The 16,502-nt window shown below is 47.6% G+C and overlaps 2 protein-coding genes across 2 annotated transcripts in view; both read left to right on the top strand.

The window, feature by feature from the left end:
- The window catches only part of LOC119964372 (outer dense fiber protein 2-like), a 29,522-nt gene extending 19,534 nt beyond the window's left edge, over positions 1-9,988 (top strand). Inside the window, exons 5-6 of the mRNA XM_038793764.1 lie at positions 8,882-8,919; positions 9,169-9,988. Coding sequence (XP_038649692.1) covers positions 8,882-8,919; positions 9,169-9,372 — 242 coding nt within the window. The 3' untranslated portion in view covers positions 9,373-9,988. The remainder of the gene's footprint in view (positions 1-8,881; positions 8,920-9,168) is intronic.
- Positions 9,989-10,896: 908 nt separating this feature from the next.
- LOC119964120 (outer dense fiber protein 2-like) overlaps positions 10,897-16,502 on the top strand; it is a 57,914-nt gene continuing 52,308 nt past the window's right edge. Inside the window, exons 1-6 of the mRNA XM_038793425.1 lie at positions 10,897-11,027; positions 12,110-12,200; positions 13,538-13,669; positions 15,328-15,402; positions 15,551-15,622; positions 15,968-16,084. Coding sequence (XP_038649353.1) covers positions 10,897-11,027; positions 12,110-12,200; positions 13,538-13,669; positions 15,328-15,402; positions 15,551-15,622; positions 15,968-16,084 — 618 coding nt within the window. The remainder of the gene's footprint in view (positions 11,028-12,109; positions 12,201-13,537; positions 13,670-15,327; positions 15,403-15,550; positions 15,623-15,967; positions 16,085-16,502) is intronic.

Genomic DNA, 16,502 nt, shown 5'->3' with positions numbered 1-16,502 from the left:
AGGTCTCTTCACCTGAGCCCAAACTGGTTTCTGCTGCTGCAGAATGCAAACTGCTCTTTGCAGACTGCTGTTCTGGCTGAACTGTCTGTTTCTCAGCAGCCTTCCATTTTAGTTTGGCTCAGTGTCCATTTTGCGTGGCCAGCATGGCTACATTCCCTCCTTGTGATCCTCACAATCATACTATTGTGAAGGATCACCTATGTACTTTGCCTCCTTGTGTTCTGACCTCTTGCCAGTTCCTGTTCTACTCTGTTCTAAACTATGGGAAGAAGAGAAAAAAATTTTAACTAACATTTCTACTTGGCCCTATGTCAAAGGGACATGCATTACTACAATTGGGAACCTCTACCTATCACTATTAACCTTAACCTTAACTTAAACATTTAATCACTCTAAAATCTTAACCATTCACACCACAACATCACACTTCCCAACTCGGCAGTCGAGTATGGAACAATATAATACATGGCTGAATTTTATTTACAGAGTGTTGTAATCAGTGAGGGGTTGAGGGGTTTGGTGGAATCCGAAGATGGGGGATTGCACTCTATAGATGGGTGAGGTGCTGGAACGAGAGGCTCTCCTCTTCCATTTCCTCAACCTGAGGGTCTGCACTAGGATGGTGAGGATCGCAATCACCAACAGTGATTCGATTATGTAGGACATGGAGTACCACGTCATGAATTTAGTACACCAGGTCTGAACCTCGCTGATCAGAGCTGAGCACTGGGGGTTTGTTGTACTAACATTTACGGTGGGGGTTGTGGGGGAAACGTGTCTTGTTTCCACACATATACATATGACATTAAATAGTAATAAGTGGGCTTCCATCATTTTGCTGTTCTTCCTCTTTCTCTTCCTTCTTCCTCCGGTATTGACAATCCTGGCTTCGACCTCTGTCTCGTCCTTTGAAACCTTTGGGATCAAGCACAGTATCTGTCAATACACAGTTTAAGACCTTTACTTGTTAGTGCATCTGTCTTTCAAAACCCAATTGACCCTTTAAAATGACTGGCTAAGTCACACCCTGTGACTCCCCTCATTTTTTTTTTCAAAAAGCGAATTTAAAGACCAGCATACACCTAACAATCCTTCCTTCTGCGAGCCGTCTCGCAGGCTTTGCTGATTTACCATCCGAATGTTTCCGGATGTAAATAGCATGTGGGATGGCGGCCGAAGGGCTACCTAACCTAAAATGAAAACAAATTTGGAAAGAAACATCCGAATGAGTTGCGTATGGGCCGCTACGGGTACGAGTTGGATGGGATCCCCGGGTAGGGCGTGCTGTGCCATACCCGAGCTTGGCTGACCAAGGGTTGGTTCTCAGACAGGGCGGGTCCTCAGTGCCGTTTGTCCACTGCCTGAGTAACCTGGAAAAACGGGTACGAATGTGTTTACCATGACTTGCAGCCTCTATTTCGCCGAATAGAGGGGCACCTAAAAAAGAAACCAAGGGAGCCAAGATGCTCCAACTGAGGACATCACTGAAGTTCTCAGAGATATCTGCAGATAAACTATTTGGCGTGTGGCCTTACAACTTTGGAAAAGATCTCCAATCAAACCGAAGTTCTCAGAAGTATCTGCGGACAAACTAACGTGTATGTGAGGTGGTCACAATCTTTTCAGCTGAAAAGAAGATGTCCATCCTCCAGCTGAAACATTGTACAATCCTGAGACAAACAAACATAAAACGAAGACAAACATACGTGCAGGTTCCATCAGAAAGGACATCGTTTCCCTCAAACGATTCCTATCTTACATCATCTGGACACCTCACTTTGATTCTGCCTCTGTGAACAGGGTCACAAAGGGGTTGCCGTGTCGGGAGTCAGACACCGTGTCGTCCTGCTCTCCCGGATCCCACACCCTTGTGTGGATCAGGCATGCTATTTTGGAGTTGTGTGACCGGGGGTCACTCTCGTCATTGCGGACAAGTCTGTAGGAATTGTCCCTGTGCCATTGTGTGGCGTCGAGTGTGTTGTCGGGGTAGGCGGGGTCGGGTGGTGGTTCTGGGTTTTTAAGGTAAGTGACTTCCATGGGGTCACTGGAGTCGGGGTCGTAGGTGGTGCAGTGTGGGCTGTATGGCTGTGTGGTGTCGCTGTCTTCAGAGTCAGTGTCTGTCCTACTGTCTCTGCTGTGGCAGCTTGTGGGCGTGTCGGGGCGTGGTCTGTAGTGGTCTGTGGGCGGAGTCGTGGGCGAGTCCGTTGATGTACTGGTCTGTGAGGGGGATGGTGGAAAAGTGTCTCTGGTGGGCGGGGTGAAGTGTTCTGCTGCGTCTAGCAGGACATGGTGGGCATGGTTGGCCTGTGTTCCATATGCCTTTAACTGGTTTATATGGAACCACGCGGTCTTCCCATTAGGATACTTTATCCTGTAAACGGAGGGGCTAATTTTGTCCGAAATTGAGTAGGGGCCGGAATATTTTGGAGCCAAAAAACTGCTGGGGTTATAAACAGATAACATTACCTGTTGCCCAACCTGGAATTCTGTGGTGTGTACGGTCTTATTGAAACAGGCAGTATGTTGCTGTCGGCGTTTCCCTAGCTGGACTGCGGCTGCGAGCTGTGCAGACCTCACAGTCTCAACTAGTTCTTTAACTGCCTTTTCATGTGTGAGGGCCGTCACTTCGGGGCTTGTCATGTCCAGTCCTAAAAGGAATTCTGTACCTTTCATAGGGCGTCCGGTCATGAGTGTATGTGGTGTGTGTCCTGTCGATGTGGAGACAGTGTTCCTTATGAACATAAGTGCAAAGGGGAGCACTGAATCCCATGTGGAATTGTTCTCTTGAACCATTTTCCTAAGGGTAGTTTTTAGGGTCCGATTCATGCGCTCCACAATCCCGCTGGACTGTGGATGATACGCAATGTGGAAGTTCTGTTTGATTCCGAATATTGTCAGGACGTTCCTCATGACCCGTCCTGTAAAGTGAGATCCCTGGTCCGAATCGATACTTCGGGGTAAACCCCATCTCGTGAAGATGTGGTGGGTCAGGATCTTTGCAGCTGTCTTTGCTGTATTTGTTCGTGAGGGAAATGCCTCTACCCACTTGGTAAAGGTATCTATCACCACCAGAACGTATTTATAGCCATTCCTACAAGGGGGCAATGGACCTATAAAGTCGATCTGGAGGTTTGTCCAAGGGCCGTTAACTGGGCGAGTATGCCGAAGTTGTGCCTTCCTAGAATACCTGTCCGGGTTATTCTGAGCACAAATCAGGCAATTCTCTATGTAGTGCGTTACATCATTCCTGAGATCAGGCCACCAACAGAGTTGTCTGAGGTGCCTCGTTGTTGCATCAATTCCCTGATGCCCGTGTCCGTCATGGAACAAGGCAATCATCTGATTCCTGTCCTGCTGTGGGACCACATAAAGTCGGTCCTTAATGATCACACCCTCATGTGTGGTCAGTGCGTGTTTAAAGTGCTCGTAAGCAGGCACAAAGTTTCCCTTGAAAACCTCCCTGAGGTCTCCGTCCTGTTTTTGTGCTGCCACGAGATCTTTAATATCAGTCTGTGAGACTTGGACTGCGCTCACAGGGGCGCTAGCTGGTGCGCTAGCTGGGGGGGTCCATAAGTGTCCTCTCCTGGAACCTGCCTTAGCCAACGCGTCGGCTTTTACATTCCCAGGTGGTGATGACCTATGGTGGCTGCGAACTTTTATAATGCCGAAGGTCCTGTCCTTCGCTTTCGCTAAAATATGCTGGAGTAGAGGGGCTGATGGAAGGGGTTTTCCGTCTGCGGAGACAAAACCTCGTGTCCTCCACAGGGGCAGAAAATCGGTTAAACTGTTACAGACATATAAGCTGTCTGAATATATGTCTGCTGGGCTGGGGAAAGAATCGGGGTGGTCCACTATGTACGCTATGGCTGCTAGCTCTGCTGCCTGCGCGCCTAAGTGACCTGGTAACTTAAGAGCGATTTCTTCGAGAGCGCGCCCCTGCGCGTCCTCTACGTAGATGCCGCATCCTGTGATACGCTCACCATTTAAAACTGTGGAGGAACCGTCTACATAAATCCTCAAGGGTCCACACGTGTCTGTGGGCTGGGGGCTTTGTTTCGGGTTCCCTATCTTCCTGGGGGGTGTTTTGGCTAAAAAGGGTCCTGTGTTGTGCAGGGGAGCTACAATTTCACAGTCATGGGGCTGTCCTGGGTATTGGAGGTTGTCTGCTAAGTATGTGTGGGTGCGTGTCCGTTTCACTGTAATGTCCCGTCCTTGTAAAAGTAGGGTCCACCTAGCTGCCCTAATCTGGCTAACTGAACCGTCCTTCAGTCGACCGTCTAGTAGTAGCTGTGTGGGTGTGTGTTCGGTTAGAATGGTGATGGGGTTGAGTCCGGTGATGTATGAGAAATACTGCACTGCCCAGAAGACAGCAAGGAGGTGCCTCTCACAGGCTGAAAATCCTTGTTCTACTGGGTCTAGCAGTCGGGAGGCATAAGCCACTGGTCTTAGCTGCTCGTGCCGTTCTTGAAGCAACACGGCCGAGAGGGTTAGATCTGTGCTAGCTACCTCGATTGCGTACGGTGAAAGTTGGTCGGGGACTAGCAGCGCGGGTGCTGCACTAAGGGCTCGTTTTAACTCTTCCACAGCGCCTGTATGCTGCGGAAGCCATTCCCAGGGGGCTCCTTTCTTAAGGAGGTCTGAAAGTGGGGCGGCTTTTGTCGCGAATCCGTCGATGTGGTTCCGACAATAGCCAACCAGTCCTAAAAACGACCGGAGGGCTGATACATTCTGGGGAAGGGGCAATTTGACGATCGAATCAATTCTTTTGAATTCGATCTCGCGTTTGCCGTGCGTGATGACTGATCCCAAATACATCACTTTACTTTCCAATATTTGGGCCTTTTTCGGGTTAACTTTACAGCCAATTTCAGTTAAGAGTTCTAGGAGTTCGGCCAGAAGCGAAATGTGCTCTGCCTTTGTGTCTGTCTGCAGTAGTAGGTCGTCTACGTACTGTACCAGACATTCGGGTCGGGAAAATTTTTCTAATCCACTTGCCAGCTGTCGGTGGAAAATGGAGGGGGAATTGTGGAATCCTTGTGGGAGGCATGTCCACGTGTACTGCTGAGTTTTAAAAGTGAATGCGAATTTGTATTGGCACGCTTTTGCCAATGGTATTGACCAGAATCCATTACTGATGTCCAATACCGTGAAGTACTTGGCGTTGAGACCCTGCTTGAGCATGGTCTCGGGACTAGTAGCTACCGGTGGGGCTACTGCGGGGGTTACTTTGTTGAGTTCCCGATAATCGATGGTCAGACGCCATGATCCATCGGGCTTCCTCACTGGCCAAATAGGGGCATTGTTGGTGGAGGCTACCGTTCTCAGTACACCTTGGTCCAACAAGCTGCCTATAACCTTTTCTATTTCCACCTCTGCCTCGAGGGGAAATCTATACTGCTTTTGCGGTCGGGGGTCCTGTCCGGTAACATGAACTTGTCCAGTCATTCTGCCACAGTCATGACGGTGACTTGCAAATGCTGTCCTGTGTTTGTTTAGAAGGGCCTTAATTTGTCGGTCGGTGTGGAGTGTAGTCAGGTCGAATGAGTACTCTCCCACTGCGCTAATCCGATTAGCGTAGTCTCCTACTGTGAGGGTGGCTGGGGCTCTGTCTGATCTCGCCATTCGCCAGACACACTGGTTCACTGGGTCGAACGACAAGCTGTGGGCGTTCATAAAATCTATCCCCAGGATGTGCTCTGCTGTCCGGGGAAGATTTACTAAAACTACGGGGTGCCTTGTGCTAATGTTCCCTAGCTGGATCGCTACGGGTGCTGTGATATGTCCCTGCTGCGAGTGTCCGGTGAACCCGCTAAGTGTGATGGTGGAGGTGGTCGGCCACGTGTCTGCGTGTGCCGTGGTTGTGGAGTTAATGGTGGTGCGGGATCCTCCTGTGTCCCACAATAACTCTATGGGCTTCCCTTTGACTTTTGCCGTGACTACGGGCCTCCCTGATGAGTCCCATAGTGTGTCACAGACCCAAGTGGGGGAGCCCGAACACCGTCAGTTCGTCTCGTCCACATTGGTGGGTCCTGACTGTACTGCTACATTGTGGATTGGTTTTGCTTTGTTGCGGTTCAGAGTGCCTGTCTGCTGGCCTCTCTGAGATCGCTGGGGTGCTTGGCACTCTTTTGCCCAATGCCCTAACTGTCCACAGTTATAGCATTCCTGTCCTTTCTGTTGAGGGCTGCTCTTGCCTTCATTTACCCATGCGGGCTTCTGGTGCTCTCTGACTGCTTGGATATCTGCAGCAGCCTGAGCCTCTTCTGGGGATCTAACCTTTGCTTTTGCCTGAAGCGATTGCTCCCAAGCGCGGGACAATCTTTTGAGGACCCATTTTTCGTTATGGGCCTCTTCTGAGGGGTCGTAATTATTGCAAGCGCTCTGTCCTGCTTCTGTTGCGTGTGAGATAATTGTGCGCGTCCACTTAACCATGTTCTCGCGGGTTAAATGCGCTCTATCTAGCTGTCCGAAAACTGCGCTGAAGTGAATCCACAGCCTTCCGGCGAATGCTGTGGGGTGTTCAGATCTCTTCTGCCTGCACTTATTCAAGCCTTCTACGGGGTCACCTCTATTGTACCCGATGGCATCTAAAATAGCAGTGTGCATCTCCTCTAGGCTGCCTCCTGCCACGTTTTGTGGGTCGGGGAGGGCTGCCACTACACTCTGGTCTAAGCTCAGCACGGTGAGCTTAACCTGCTCTCTCTCATCCAGGCCGTACATGGTAGCCTGCTGTTTTACTTTCGCAAAGAACTGGTGGGGGTCTGCGGTGGGGAGGAACGGAGTGATCTTTTCACAAGCGTCCCTTAGCTGGGTTACTGTTAAAGGGGTGGTGTAAGTTATGTCTGGGGCGCCTTCTGATTCGGCTTTCCTCTGTGTGGTTACGGGATTCATGGGTGCGGTTATGGTCTGAGCTGTGGGGGGTTGGGGTGCCTGTCGTTTCTGCTGAGCTGCGGGCGCACATGTTCCCTGAACATAACGCTGCGCTGTCTCGCTTAATTCCTGCCAATCTGGGGCATTTTCCCCATCTAACTGTGCTCCAAAGGTGCTTTGGAAGCCATTCTGCACCGAAAGCAGAGATTGCAGTTCCGCAATCTGTTTTCTGCATTTCGCGTGGTCAACTGTGCTTTGTCTTTGTTCGGTCGTTGCAGCGTGGAGTGCTCTCAAAGCTGCTTTGAGATCGGAACATTGCCTCTGCAATGCCTCCACCTGCTTTTCCGATTCCTGTCTTATCAGAACGGCACGTTGCACGTCCTGATAGGCTTTCTCATACTGGGTCTGGGAACTGTTCAGATGAGCTAGACAAGACTGGTGAGCCCTCTTGGCATCATCCACCTCTCTACCCTTCTCTGCCAACTTCCCTTTAAGATCCAGGTTTTCTTTCTCGATGTCCCTGACATCGACCTTACTCATTCGGTTCCTTTCCTCTAAATCTGCCCGGAGCGTCCTGATAACCTCCTCTGCGCCTCGCAACTGTGCCAAGCAGGACACAATCGCCATCGGCTTGCGTGCTTTACTTAAACTCTTTTTGTGTATCTGAGAGAGGTTCTCCCACCAAGTATGACCTATACTTCCGGGACCTGTCTCCTCATTTGCACAAAACTCTTTCCAAAGGGGCCATCCCTTTCCCTGCAGATATTTGCGGAGTTCCAGCTCCCACGTGGGACACTGGCCTACTCTGCTACTGCTGCTGGTCGCTGCGACCACAAACTTTGCTGGATCCATCAGGCGTTCCATTGCCTGCATGGCCATTTCCTCTGACTCTCTTTTTATAATTTGGAACAGGGGGTTGCTGGGGTGGTGTTTCGAAAAAGGGTACGGCTTACGCTATTTTCCGATTACAAAACTACCGAAAGTTTGTCGCAACAAAAAGCTTTCAGTTTTACCTTACAGCCCTGTTAGTACGCATGCACTAAAACACACTTCCGAATTTCGCTTATTATTTTGAACACCTTGAATACTTGTGATCTCTTTATTTCTCTGCAATTTGGAGTTCTAATTCAAATTTCAGGGTCCTGAACACTGTGGTGTTTCCACTTACAACAGGGTCCCGGCGGATGTCGCCACTAAATGTGCACGAAACACAGGTCCTCAAGGGTTCAAAGTAATAAAGACGATACACCGATTAGTCAAGTTCAAACGATCAATATTTATTATACAGTTAATAATAAATACTCATGCACACACACTAAGAGACTAAGCTACAACTAAACATAAGCAAACAGAATACTTATCTAACAGGAACAGGCAAGGTCAGAGAACGAGGCCTTCGTCCTGGTTTTGTCTGCAGCCTTCAGCAAGCGTTCTGGCACTTGGGAGTCTAGCGGGCTTGGATCGCGTAGCGAGCGTTGAACTTACGGTTTCGGCGGCTGGTGCTCAACGGCTGGAGTCAGGGTACCAGGTGTCAGTCGAGGCCGGAGCACAGGTTTAACAGACCGGACAACACGAGGTCCCTATCTTTTATAGGGGTTCCGTTGTCCTTCCCTCTTCCCGGGCGGGCTCTACCTATTGGATCAATTTCTTATCGATACTGGATTAATTCCCCAATGCGAGGGGGTCTCCGTGATGGAGGGGGCGTTTCTTATGTCCTTTTGTTCGGAGGTTTCTGGTGCCTCGATGTCTGGGTCTTGATTGGAATGTGTCCATTCAGAACCAAATGTATCTATTGTGTGGGTGTTCAAGTCTGATGGCCTCATTAGCATGCAAAGCGTTTTGCCATTTGCACCTAGCTAAGGTCTCTTCACCTGAGCCCAAACTGGTTTCTGCTGCTGCAGAATGCAAACTGCTCTTTGCAGACTGCTGTTCTGGCTGAACTGTCTGTTTCTCAGCAGCCTTCCATTTTAGTTTGGCTCAGTGTCCATTTTGCGTGGCCAGCATGGCTACAACAGCTTACTGGAAGATTTAGAGGGTTTGAAAAATGAAGTAAGTATTTGACCTTTTCATGAAAAGTGTTGGTGTTAGACGATGAGATCTTGTACAACGTTAACACCCATACTTCCAGCTAATGAGCTGCCCTTTCCACATGGGCCTGCTGCAAGGGGGTCGAATCAGAAACTGAGCTTGGCAAAAGGGCACTTTCAGTTCTTGTACCAAAAAGACATAGAACCACATTCAAGATCATTTTGTCCATTTCACTGTTGACTGCACATTTTTGGTTATTTGTTTTTGTAGCTGTCACGCATATTGTCGACGGGAATTGTTCAGCTTTCAGGGCACCCAACAAATGAACGCTTTGAGGATGGAGCGAGCACATCAAGTTGGACAACTGAACAACACGAAGCTGAAACACAAGAGCTTCGTCGAACTACTGAAAAAATTAGGACTTTTCAGGAGAGTTTTGAAAAGTTACAGAAAGAGCTGAACTTGCGAGGGTAACTAATTAACTGTTTGACTGCCTTTTGTGAGATGTTACGACGTTAATGTTCATATCAAATTATGTTGCCTGCTATTTTAACCAATGTGTTAACCCTTTAATAACGTGGTAATATCTTAACGTCAAACAGTGCTGGTGTTTTGTTTTCAGCTGTATTCATTTTACTTAAATTAGATGATTGCAATTTTAGAGTTACAGAAACAATTGACCTCATTGATTGCAGTCCATACGAGGAAACAAATACCGATCACTTTCCATATGTGTGTGGATTAAAAGACGCTATGATGCAATTTGTTGTCCAGCTGGAAGGGACGAATGGACTACTGCTGATCCTAAGTTCTCCCTGTGTCCTGGCTGACATGTATCCTCTGTCTAACATCACCAAGGCAGTTTAATTGGTCATCCGTCTCGTAGCTGCTTGTTGTGGGGGGATTGCTGTGCACAGAATTAGTTGCAATGTTTCCCTACATTACCACAGTGGCAATGCTCCAGAAGCAATTAGCTGGTTGTAAACAGCATTGGGATGTCCTGAGGTTGTAAATGGCTCCACAAAGCTGGGAATCCTTCTTCTTAATCAGTTACAATTTTATTCTTTATTTTACGCCAGGCCAGCATTTCTTGCCCAAACCTTTTAAAAAAAATAAATAAATAAATTTAGAGTACCCAATTATTTTTTCCAATTAAGGGGCAATTTAGTGTGGCCAATCCACCTACCCTGCACATCTTTGGGTTGTGGGGGCTAAACTCATGCAGACACGGGGAGAATGGGCAAACTCCATACGGACAGTGACCCAGGGCCGGGATTCGAGCCCGGGTCCTCAGTGCCATAGGCAGCAATGCTAACCACTGCGTAACCGTGCTGCCGTTTTCTTGCCCAAACCTAACTGTCCTTGCGAAGTCAGTGATGAATTATTCGGTTCTGAACTCTGCCTGCACATAGATTCATTCAGACTCTCGTCCAGTTCAGAAACACGGCCTTTCTGTAGGAAGAATCCGAGAGGAGATGATGCCAGACCTTCCTCGGAGCTGCCAGGAGTCAAACTGAAACCAAAATGAAATTTAGGGACTCAGAAAACATCCCAGTGGAATAGTATCCCAGTGGAATAGTATCCAATCACCACCTGTTACCAGACAGAGCACAGCCTTTTGAGCCAATGCATTGGCCAGCAGCCAATCAATCAAACCGAGTCTGAACCCAGCTCTCTCCCACTGCTGCCGGCCAGTCTGCAATCTCCTGTTTAAACAGCTTTTGGATTCTTCTGTTTGAATTAAAGATACAGGCTGCTTACAGGCTACTTGCCTCAAAGTCCATTAATCATCCATGGACCAAAACGTAATGCCAAAAATGAAAGGAAGGAGAAATAAGGGAATAAACAGACTGTATTCTTCTTCTTGCACTTTCTTGGTGCAGGAGAGATTTTCTGAGCCTAACACACCTCGGCAATGTGACCCTTCTTGCCAATGTTCTTGTATGTATTCGATTTAATTCACTATTTCCTCGCTGAGTGTCAAACCTGTGTGCAATGATGGCTTGGTTGCATCTTTGCAGTCTTGTTCCTCGAGATCTCTATCTTCTCTGTGAAGCTTCTCTCATTGCTTGCTCCATAGTTGTGGCAACTTCCTCAGAGTTAAATCCTTTAGAGTTAAATCACTTGCAGTGAGTAGCTTCCTCTGAATAGCTTCATTGCGGAATCCACAAACCAGCCTGTCTCACAGAGTGTCATCAGGTGTTTTATCAAATTCACAAGATTTAGCTAATCTTCTAAAAGACGCTACAAACTGTAAAATGCTTTCATCTTATTCCCGACTATGGCAGTGGAACTGAAATCTTTCAGAGATTTAGAGGTCTACAGCACAGAAAAGGCCCTTTCCTATAGAAGACTTGGGATTTCCTTTTATGTTAACTGCCAGTCTCTTTTCATACTCCCTGTTTGCCTCTCTCATTTGCTTTTTCTCCTCCCCTCTGAACCTTCTATATTCAACTTGGTTTGCAATTGTATTTCCCACGTAGCTCCTGTCATGGTGCTTTTTCTTCTTTTATCTTAATTTCTAACTCTTTTCTCATCTAGGGAGCTCTGGATTTGTTTTACGGGAATATACCTTGACTGTACCTGACCTATCTCCTCTTTGACGATAGCCATTGCACTGCTACCATTTCTTCTGTCAACTTTTGACTCCAATTTGTTTGACCCAGATCTGTTCCTACCCCATTGAAGTTGGATTTCCCCCTCCAGTTTGGATTGCTCCTTGTCCTATTCCATAGTCAGCCTAGATCTGGTCCTGGAATGATCACTGATACTGGGCTCATCTCATTCCTAAGAACCAGGTGCAGCAGATCCTCATTTCGCATTGCAACCGATACATACAACTGCAGAAACATTTCCTGGACATGCCCGAAAGGTCTTGCTCCCCTTTCTGCCCTTTGCACTATGACTATCCCAGAGTATATTTGAATAATTCAAGTCTCCCAACAAAGCTACTGTAACATTTTTGCACCCCTATTTAAATATCGTGCAAATTCGAACAAGACCAACTATCAAGTATAGGGAATTAACCTGACTCTCTAGACCAAATTGCCGTGGCTTCCAGTTTGCAGTTTGGATGTTGCTAATGCTTTATTGGAATATGTTAAATGGAGATAGTTTAAAGTCATTTCAGGCCTCAGATGAGTTGCATCAAGAATTGCAAATAATTGTGTACTTATAACCTTCTTCTAATGTGGCTTTTGCCATTACTTAGGCTGGAAAAGAAAAACCTTGCTGAAACAGCATCAATATCTGTAGCAGAACAAGTTGCAACTCTTAAGAATTCTATTACTGAATTAATACAGGTACGGCAGTGAAATCCCTCAGTGATCTTAATGTGCCACAGTCTCAGAATGCACGGCTCGACCCTGATGTTGATGTATATGAGGAGTCTAGAACTGGGCTACAGAGGGTTGAGAGACAAGGAGTCGAGAAAGGAGGGAATAAGGGAGACTGGTTCTCGGGGAGGGCATAGAGGGAGAGAGCGACAGAGGTGGTGAGATAAGGGGAGGGGGCTTTGCGAATAGGTATAGAGATAGGTATATGTGAGAGGAGTGATGGTGATGGATGGGGCAGAGATGGTGTGGGAGGGAGGGAGAGTGAATGCTTTCAGGCAACATTTGTCGTGGTTGGCGGTGCTTCTGTCGGGTTTTTATTCATTCCAGTGGGTGGAGAGGCAATTCAGTAAGTGTTTTTTACCCTAGCAACTGGTTTGGAGTGGCTAGTGAGAATATGCTGAGTGATGAATTTTCTCGGGATTTTGTGTTCACTATTTTACAACATCGCTACTTGAAAGCAAAGTAATAATCTGAGGGTAATATTAGCTAATAAAAGTGTCTGTCTCTAGCATTATTCAATGATTTTCTGTTGTTTGTGAAGTAACAGGGGAACCATCATCATTCTCAGCTAGTCCAGCTTTCCAGTCTTTGCTCCCGGGGTCTATCTTAATTTTGCAGAGGTCCCTTTTCTTTCTTGTGGTCTCCAGATAGTCTGTAGTGATATGTGTTTGTGTTGTTTGTAGGTCTCCAATAAAGATTGCTACTTTTATGTATAGAAGATGCACTTATGGGACCTCCCTGAGCTCAAGGGCTCCATAATAATAATAATCTAATAATCTTTATTATTGTCACATTAACACTGCAATGAAGTTACTGTGAAAAGCCCCTAGTCGCCACATTCCGGTGCCTGTTCGGAGGGAGAATACACAATGCCCAATTCGCCAAACAGCACGGTCGCTAACAGCACGTTTTCACGGGACTTGTGGGGGGAAACCGGAGCACCCGGAGGAAACCCACGTAGACCCAGGGAGAACGTGCAGACTCCGCACAGGCAGTGACCCAAACCGGGAATCGAACCTGGGACCCAAGGTTGTGGGGAGCAGACAGGAAAGTGGAGTTGGGACCATGTTGCCAAAGATCACGGCTGGCCTGAATAGGTTGAATGGCCTATCCTGCTCCTACTGCTTATGATCTGGAGAGGCTAGATAACTATACCACGGAAAAGGGGAGGAGCAGAACATGTTAATACCGTTGAAGGGAGGAGTCTGGTGTGGCGCATAAACATTGGCATGACCCAGTGACCTGTTTCTGCGCTGCAAGGTCTATATAACTATATAAATCTGTGTGTCTTTCCATCTTTGCAGGTGAATCAACTTTCAGCCTCGGGGCTTGGCAGGTTTGCCGGAGAAAAAGACTTGCTTTTGGAGGAGCTGGGGAATTTCGAGGCTGCGAACCAAAAGTTGCAATATCTCTTGAGGGAGTTACGGAGGCCAGAGGTAAGAGGAACACCGTCGCCACAAAAAATCATCAGTAATATGACTTCTAATGCAGTTGGGCCTCTGAAGCAGCAACGTACCAGTGGTGAGACTGATCTGAAAATACAGCAAAATGGCACTGCGTTGGACGCCTTAATTCAGTCATGAGGAAAGGTCCCCGGGATTGTCACATTCTGGATAAGTCGCAGATTTGCCGATCGAGAGGCAGGCAAGGAAAACATAGAAAAATACAGAACAGGAACAGGCCCTTCGGCCCACGATGTTGTGCCGAACATTTGTCCTAGATTAAGAACAAATTAATCTACACCTCATCATTCTACCGTAATCCATGTACCTATCCAATAGCCGCTTGAAGGCCCCTAATGTTTCCGACTCAACTACTTCCACAGGCAGTGCATTCCATGCCCCCACTACTCTCTGGGTAAAGAACCTACCTCTGACATCCCCCCTATATCTTCCACCATTCACCTTAAATTTATATCCCCTTATAATGGTTTGTTCCACCCGTGCAACACACAGATCAGGATAAACAGGGTAGGGAGGTCGTCAAGAGTAGAGAAAATACAAAGAGAGAGAGAGAGAGACCAATAAAACTTGTTTCCTTTTCTCTTTATAACAATTTGGTAGGTAAAAATGGAGCCCTTTGAAAACCGTAAACCTCGAGGGTCGATGTTACTTGCGTTCCGGGATCTATCCTTTAAACCATTTCCTGGATTGCAGAGGGACTGTTGAGTTGAGTTGTTTTCTTGAGAGAGACGCGAGTTGCTCTGCCCTCACAGGAAGGGGAATAATTTGTAAAGTAAAGGGGCGCGATTCTCCCAAAACGGGAGAAATCGTAAGGCTGGCGTCAAACCCGGGCGGGTTTGACGCCAGCGCGCCCCTTCCCGACCGGGAACCGATTCTGGTCCCTGGTCGGGGCTAGCAGCCCGACGCCGTAGGCTCCGGCATGACGGGCTTAACGAATATCGTTAAGCCCGCTTGCCGGAGTTAGCGCCGGCTGACGCGTCATATGACGTCAGCCGCGCATGCGCGGATTGGAAGACTCCAACCCGCGCATGCGCGGATGACATCATCGCGTATTTACGCGAAACCCGCGCATGCGCGGGCCCGGTTGCCCCTCAGCCGCCCCGCGAATGGATACTGCGGGGCGGCGGAAGGAGAAAGAGTGCGCGGGCATTGGGCCCGCTGCCCGCGATCGGTGCCCACCAATCGCGGGCCCATGGCACCCTTGGCACGGCCGTGGTACTGCCGTGCCAATCGGTGCCATGGTTATGAAAAGCGAGTTTGTGACGCCGTTTTTACGAACGGCCAGACCAGGTGTGTTTGCCGTTCGTAAAAACGGCGTAAAGGGCTGGGACTTCGGCCCATCGAACAGCTGTGAATCGCTGCCGGCCGTAAAAAAACGGCGGCAGCGATTCGGGTCGGGAGTTGGGCGGGGGGTGGGGGAGAATAGCGGGAGGGCGGGAAAAATGTCGGGAAGGCCCTCCCGCTATTCTCCGACCCGTCGCCCAAGATTTTTATTTGAGCTTGGCTTTCCAAAGTTGTTGTAAATGCGTGGATAAATTGCCCGCATGGTGGAATTTTCAGGCGGTTGCAGTCAGTATCTCTACTTTGTTGGGAATGTGAGCCCTCATGCTAATGGCAGCTTATCTTTCTAGCCCTGCCTGGATTGTGCTAGCAGACAGCTGGAAGTGTTGACACAGAAGCTGACCAGATGTGAAACTGAAAATACTGCAAGTAGTTCACACTCTTCATTCCTAAATAGAATCAAGTTAATTTGTATTACGTTAAAAGTACACACAGAAGAGTGGTTTCATATTTATGACTGGCTTTGCATAAAAATGACTCTTGATTTTCCGTTTAAAAAAAAAACTTTTACAGCATTTAAAAAGAAAACTCCTGGACATCGAGACAAATGCTAAAGAATTTTCGGAGCAATGTCAGACGGAAAAGGTACAAGGATATCAGAATTCTTTTTACCTGGGGCAGTATGGTGGCACAGTGGTTAGCATTGCTGCCTCCGGCACCGAGGACCCGGGTTCGAATCCCGGCCCTGGGTCACTGTCCGTGTGGAGTTTGCACATTCTCCCCGTGTTTGCGTGGGTTTCGCCCCCACAGCCCAAAGATGTGCAGGGTAGGTGGATTGGCCACGCTAAATTGCTCCTTAATTGGGAAAAAATGAATTGGCTACTCTAAATTTTTATTTTTTTTAAAGAATTCTTTTTACTTTATTGGAAACGAATAATGATTCACCACGGGTGAGGAATGCTTTTTAACCACATCCCACTTTGTCTCCAGGATCGTTCTTGCTTTGTAAAGCAACTTTCAAAGTCTGTTGAAGCGACGCAAGTTCGTCTGCAGGGACAGCTCAGGAACAAAGAGGCCAAGAGCAGCAGAATGTCAGTTCAGATACTCGTAAGTTGCTCTTCAGATCAGCCACGGTCTTATTGAATGGCGATACTGTCTCAATTGGCTGAGTGACCTGATCCTGCTCCTAATTTGAATGTTCTCTTCAACATGTGACAGATTTGTGAAAGAGCCACATGAACCTAAAAGATTACAGAATAGTACCTGCAGTGATATGTATATTTGCTGGTATATAAAGAGTTAACAACTACATCATGGTGTAAGACAACCGCCAGATGGCAGCACTAGATTCATGTACAAATGTGTCATCTCAAAGGATCTTGGCCCTCTTCGAACCAGGAGTGACTACACAACAGTTAGAGAGACAGAAGTTATAGCATAGTTAATACTTACAGTCAAATCTAGTTAATACTTATTCTGATTTACTTTATCACCAGCGTTAGTTCTGTAAGAGTGAAAAACTCAT

Source organism: Scyliorhinus canicula, chromosome 4 (genome assembly GCF_902713615.1).
Source record: "Scyliorhinus canicula chromosome 4, sScyCan1.1, whole genome shotgun sequence".
Taxonomy (NCBI): domain Eukaryota; kingdom Metazoa; phylum Chordata; class Chondrichthyes; order Carcharhiniformes; family Scyliorhinidae; genus Scyliorhinus; species Scyliorhinus canicula.
Note: the sequence above shows the minus strand (reverse complement) of the source record. Positions and strands in the feature narration are given on the sequence as shown.